The 6,334-nt window shown below is 36.4% G+C and overlaps 1 protein-coding gene across 1 annotated transcript; it reads left to right on the top strand.

Annotated features, from left to right (window-relative positions):
* The first annotated feature begins 2,901 nt into the window (after nt 1-2,901).
* LOC110734397 lies at nt 2,902-6,092 on the top strand. The gene is made up of 5 exons (XM_021914539.1): nt 2,902-3,817; nt 3,939-4,121; nt 4,214-4,281; nt 4,327-4,987; nt 5,095-6,092. Exons 1-5 carry the CDS (start codon nt 2,902-2,904, stop codon nt 6,090-6,092), a joined length of 2,826 nt encoding a protein of 941 aa, XP_021770231.1.
* The last annotated feature ends 242 nt before the right edge of the window (nt 6,093-6,334 follow it).

Raw genomic sequence — 6,334 nt, 5'->3', positions numbered from 1 at the left:
CATTGAAACAAAGCTATTTGAATTAAATGAAAGTCAAATACATTCTACAATGCTAATTGAATCAAATGAAAGTAAAAAACATTCAAACAAAGCTATTTGAATCAAATGAAAGTCAAATACATTCTACAAAGCTAATTGAATAATATGAAAGTCAAATACATTCAAACAAAGCAATTTAAATCAAATGAAAGTGAAATACATTTTACAAAGCTAATTGAATCACATGAAAGTCAAACACATTCAAACAAAGCTATTTGAATCAAATGAAAGTCAAATACATTCTACAAAGCTAATTGAATCAAATGAAAGTCAAACACATTCAAACAAAGCTATTTGAATCAAATGAAAGTCAAAACGTTCAAACAAAGCTATTTAAATCAAATGAAAGTGAAATGCATTCTACAAAGCTAATTGAATCAAATAAAAGTCAAACACATTCAAATAAAGCTATTTGAATCAAATGAAAGTCAAACACATTCAAACAAAGCAATTTAAATCAAATGAAAGTCAAACACATTCAAATAAAGCTATTTGATCAAATGAAAGTCAAACACATTCAAACAAAGCAATTTAAATCAAATGAAAGTGAAATGCATTCTACAAAGCTAATTAAATCACATAAAAGTCAAACTCATTCCAACAAAGCTATTTGAATCAAATGAAAGTCAAATACTTTCTACAAAGCTAATTGAATCAGATGAAAGTCAAACACATTCAAACAACCCTATTTGGATCAAATGAAAGTCAAATACATTCTACAAAGCTAATTGAATCAAATGAAAGTCAAACATATTCAAACAAAGCTATTTGAATCAAATGAAAGTCAAACACGTTCAAACAAAGCTATTTAAATGAAATGAAAGTGAAATGCATTCTACAAATCTATTTAAATCAAATGAAAGTCAAACACTTTCAAACAAATTTATTTGCATCAAATTAAAGTCAAATTTATTCTACAAAGCTAATTGAATCAAATGAAAGTCAAACACATTCAAACAAAGCTATTTGAATAAAATTAAAGTCAAATACATTCTACGAAGCTAATTGTATCAAATGAAAGTCAAAGACATTCAAATAAAGCTATTTGAATCAAAAGAAAGTCAAACAAATTCAAACAAAGCAATTTAAATCAAATGAAAGTGAAATGCATTCTACAAAGCTAATTGAATCACATGAAAGTCGAACACATTCAAACAAAGCTATTTGAATCAAATGAAAGTGAAATATATTCTACAGAGCTAATTGAATCAGATGAAAGTCAAACACATTCAAACAAAGCTATTTGAATCAAAATAAAGTCAAATATATTCTAAACACATTAGAATCAAATAAAACTCAAAACCCTAGAGAGAGAAAGTGAAACCCTAGAGAGAGAAAGCTTCATTTTTCCATGTCTATGGTGCTTGATTTAGCTCGTTTTTAGTCCCTAAATCTATTTCTATGGCTAGAAAGAAGAAGCAAGATACTCCTGCCCCATCTAAGCTCACAACTGAAATCACTGAGTCACTATTTGTTCCTGTTTCAGCTGGAATTCAGACTGTTCATGAGGTGTTTGATGAGGGAGATGAACTTGTCACACCTGCTCCTGGCCTTGTCCACCCTTCTGCAGGAATGATTTCTAGGAGAGATGCTGAATTGCTGGCTTTAAGTTTTGGTTCGGTTTGCCCCAAAACCAATGTAACAGTAACTTCTCCGGTTACTGTTCCATTGCCTAAACAAGCTGCTAGCCCTTCTAGGCCTTCTGTGGGTTCTGTATTGCAAAATTCTCAACCTCCTGTCACTAATGAAGCTATGCCTAAGTTGTTGATCAAGATTTGTCTAATGTTCGAGGGTTTACTGGAAAGCTGACTGCAAAAGGGTTTGCCCAGAATTTTGTACCTCCGCAAATTAAAAATGGTAAGTCAATAGTTGTTTTGCCGAGTGCTGAAATTGAGGAAGGAAATAGGAAGTGGAGTCATGCAATTGTTCTATATGCTGTTGGGTATTATCCTACTATTGCAGCTATTAAGCGTTTTATTGTTAATGAATGGAGTATTGATAATAATCCTGATGTGTATTGGCATGATGAGGAGTATTTTATAATTAATCTGCGTTCCCTAGATAATCTGAATTCTGTTATGTGTGAAAGCCCTCACATGTTTTATGGGAAACCAGTTATTGTTAAACCCTGGTCTGAAAAATTTGATTTCAGTGCTGAAATTCTTCGCACTGTTCCATTGTGGGTCAAATTGCCCAATCTTCCTCTCAATTGTTGTGGTGCTGAAACTTTGAGTCGAATTGGCAGCACCTTGGGTTTGCCAATTTGTGCTGATGAATGCGCTTCAAGATAGCTAAGAGTGTCGTTTGCTAGATTACTTGTGGAAATAGACATTACAAAACCTCTAGCAAAGTCTGTCTGGGTTGAAAGTCCTAAAGGTGAGACAGTGGAATTAAAGGTGATTTATGAGTAGACTCCTCCCTTCTGTGTTAAATGTAATAAGGCAGGACATAATTGTGATGATTTCAAATAATCAGCCTGATCCTGTAGTCCAAGTTCAGAAGAAGTTTTGGGTTCAAAAACAGAAGCAAGGGTCTGGAACTAAAGTTTCAGGTGAATGGGAAATCATGAAAAAGAAAGGTAAAGAACCTGCTGTAGCTGTGAAGCCTGTTCTTACAACTAATAAATTTGATATTTTACCTGATGAGCAATATGATGATGTTGTCTTGAGATATAAGCCTAGCGGGGGTGGGCCCCCTCCAGTTCAATGATTATCAATGTTTGGAATATTAGGGGTCTTAATGATCCCTCTAAAGTGGTTGATGTTAGGCAGCTGCTTGATAGGACTAATGCTGATATAATCTGCTTGCTTGAGACTTGAGTTAAATAGTTGAAATGTGTTGGGATTCAGAGGAAGATTGCACATGGTTTGTCCTGGATGTGTAATTATTCTGAGTCTAGGAAAGGTAGAATTTGGTTGGGGTGGAAGAATGATAGAGTGCATGTTGATGCTATTACTGTTCATGCTCAGTTCATTCATTGTATTATCAGTACTCTTGATTATAGTACTCAGATCACTGTGTCTTTTTTTTTATGGTTTACATAATATTCATGATCGGAAAGATCTTTGGAGAGGTATTGGAGCTATTGGTTCTGTGTCCATGCCCTGGCTTTGCACTGGGGATTTTAATTCTGTTTTGTTACCTGAAGATAGAGTTCATGGAAATGTAGTAACAGATTATGAAGTTCGAGATTTCAAGGATTTTATTGATCAAATGAATTTTTCTGAGATCAAAAGTAAAGGGTCTTATTTCTTATGGTCTAATAAGGCTCACTCAGGCCCTAGAACTCAAACCAGAATTGATAGGGGTTTGGTTAATAGTGAATGGCTCTTTCAATTTCCAAATGTGGAAGCTGTTTATCTTCCTCCCTCCCTTTCTGATCATGCTCCTCTATTGTATGAGGTTCTCCCTCCTGCTCCTTGTAAGGGAAAGCCCTTTAGATTTCTTAATCATATGCTTACTCACCCTGATTTCATGAATATAGTGGATGAAATTTGGAGTGAAGGTTTTCAGGGTAATGCTATGAATAGAATTTGGAGAAAATGCAAGAATCTGAAGGTTAAGCTTAAAGAGCTTAATACCAAAGCTTATGGTAATGTTGAAATGAGAGTTGATTTAGCTCAACAGGCTGTTTTGGAAGTCCAGAACCAAATGGCTAATGATCCTCATTCTGACTTGCTGGTTCAGGAGGCTACTGCTATTCAACAACTCAAATACTGGAGATTTGTTCAGGAGAGCATTTATAGACAGAAAGCTAGGGTGGAATGGGTTAAACTTGGTGACTCCAACACTAAGTAATTTTTCTCCATGATGAAACAGAGGCAAGCTAGGAACAGAATTGATTCTCTTTTATAATGAACACCATGTGCTCCTTAAAACTCCTGCTGATATTGAGGCAGAGATTGTGTCTTTTTATAAACTTCTCCTGGGTTCGAGCTCTTCTGTCCTTGATGCTATTGATCTTAATACCATGAGAGCTGGGAAACAGCTTTCTGCAGAAGCTCAGAATTTGCTTATTAGTCCTGTGGTTAACTCTGAGATTGACTGTGCAATCAAAAGCATCTCTGATGATAAAGCCCCTGGTATTGATGGGTTCAACTCTAAATTTTTCAAGCATACCTGGACATTATTAAACTTGAGATCTATGAAGCTGTCCATGATTTTTTTGATATAGGAACTTTGCATCCTCAGTGGAATTGTACAACTCTTACCTTGGTTCCTAAAATCCAGAATCCTTCTTTTGTAAAGGATTTCAGACCTATAGCTTGATGCACTGTTCTTTATAAGATTATCTCCAAGATCTTGACTGCCAGGCTTGCTCAAGTTGTTGGAGATATTGTTGATGAAGCTCAAGCAGGTTTCATTCCTGGTAAACATATTGGAGACAACATCTTATTAGCTACAGAGCTAATCAAAGGGTATACTCATAAGCACATTACCCCTAGATGTATGATTAAGGTTGATCTGAAAAAAGCTTATGACTCCATTGAATGGAGTTTTCTAAAGGCTGTAATGTTTGAGCTTGGTTTTTCTTCTGTGTTTGTTAATTGGATTATGGTGTGCATTTCTACAGTGTCATTTTCTATTTTGATAAATGGCTCTCCTTCTGTTCCTTTTAAAGCTCAGAAGGGTCTGAGACAAGGTGACCCCATGTCTCCTTTCCTCTTTGCTATAGGAATGGAGTATTTATCCAGATTCTTGCATGATTTGGCTACTGTACCTGATTTTAACTTTCACCCTAGATGTGAGAGGCTTCTTATTACTCACTTAATGTTTGCAGATGACCTGTTGTTGTTTACTAGAGCTGATGAGTGTTCTGTTCAGCTTTTGTTTAAAGCTTTTCAGAAGTTTTCTAAAGCTTCTGGTCTTGAGGCTAATTTGCTTAAGAGTGAGGTGTATTTTGGAGGGGTTGGCATTGATTTACAGGCTGCTCTTTTGAGTAGATTAGGTATGGTTGCAGGATCTATCCCTTTCTTGGAGTGCCCCTTTCTTCTAAGAAATTAACTATTCAGCAATGCAAACCTCTGGTTAACAAGATTACTAGCAGAATTGAAGGGTGGGCTTCAAAGTTTCTCTCTTATGCTGGTCGTTTACAGCTCATTAAGAGTGTTCTTTTTGGAATTCAAACATATTGGGCTCAAATTTTTATTTTACCTAAGAAGATTATGAAGGAGATTGAATCTAGATTTAAAGCTTTCTTGTGGACTGGTAATGCTAATCCTTCTAAGAAAGCTCTTATTGCTTGGAGCACTGTTTGCTTGCCTAAATCATGTGGAGGCTGGAACATTATTTCTCTTCATGATTGGAATATCTCTGCTATCTGCAAGATCTTATGGGATATAGCTCACAAAACTGATTCTCTCTGGGTTAAGTGGGTTCATATTTACTATTTCAGGTCAGTCAGTTTCTGGGAGGCTGATATTCCTAAGAAAAGTTCCTGGGTGCTTAGGAAAATTATGAAATATAGGGGGCTGATTGATGATATTGGTGGATGGGATCCTGTAATGAGTAATAACAGGGTTCAAATCATGCTGATCTATAAGAAACTCAAGATACAGGCTCCAAAGGTCCCCTGTAAAAGACTTACATGTAATAATGGTGCCTCTCCAAGGAGCATCTTCATCCTTTGGCTGGCTCTTTGGAACAGGCTGCTTACTAAAGATAGAGTTCTCAAATGGAATCCTACTTATGACCCTGTTTGTTTACTGTGTTTACAGGAAAATGAAACTCCTCGTCATCTTTTCTTTCTCTGTAACTATTCTAAGAGAATCTGGGAGAAGGTTTTACAACTTCTCAAATGTCACAAGTCTGTTCAGGGCTTTGATCAGGAAATGGATTGGGCTATGAAGAGAGGTAGAAGATCAAATTCAAATGCTAGGCTTCATCTGATGTTCTTGGCAGAGACTGTTTACAGCATTTGGATACAGAGGAACAACACTATGTTCAATGGCAATCGTGAGCCTGCTGAAACTGTTTTCAGGGCAGTGGTTTACAGGGTTTCCTGCAGGTGTAATGAGGCTGACAGACAGGCTTTGATCTCTGTGCCTACTTAGTTTTGATAGTTGCTTGTTGCTGTTCTGGTTTTGTCTTGTTTCTGGTTGATTACTGTTGTTTAGCTTTGTGCTGTTTTGCTTAGCTTGTTTTCAGGTTGTTTGTCCTGTTCCTTTGGTCCTTAGTCACCCTCCTAGAGGGTAGCTTTGGGTCTCTGCATTCAGATGGGCCTTGCTTGGTCTTTTGGACTTCAAAAACCCTTCGTAGAAGGTGGGCTGACAGTTCAAGGCCTTGGCCAGTTTGT

The sequence above is a fragment of the Chenopodium quinoa genome, unplaced genomic scaffold (genome assembly GCF_001683475.1).
Source record: "Chenopodium quinoa cultivar QQ74 unplaced genomic scaffold, ASM168347v1, whole genome shotgun sequence".
In the NCBI taxonomy this organism is placed as follows: Eukaryota; Viridiplantae; Streptophyta; class Magnoliopsida; order Caryophyllales; family Amaranthaceae; genus Chenopodium; species Chenopodium quinoa.
This window is presented reverse-complemented; position numbering and strand designations above follow the sequence as displayed.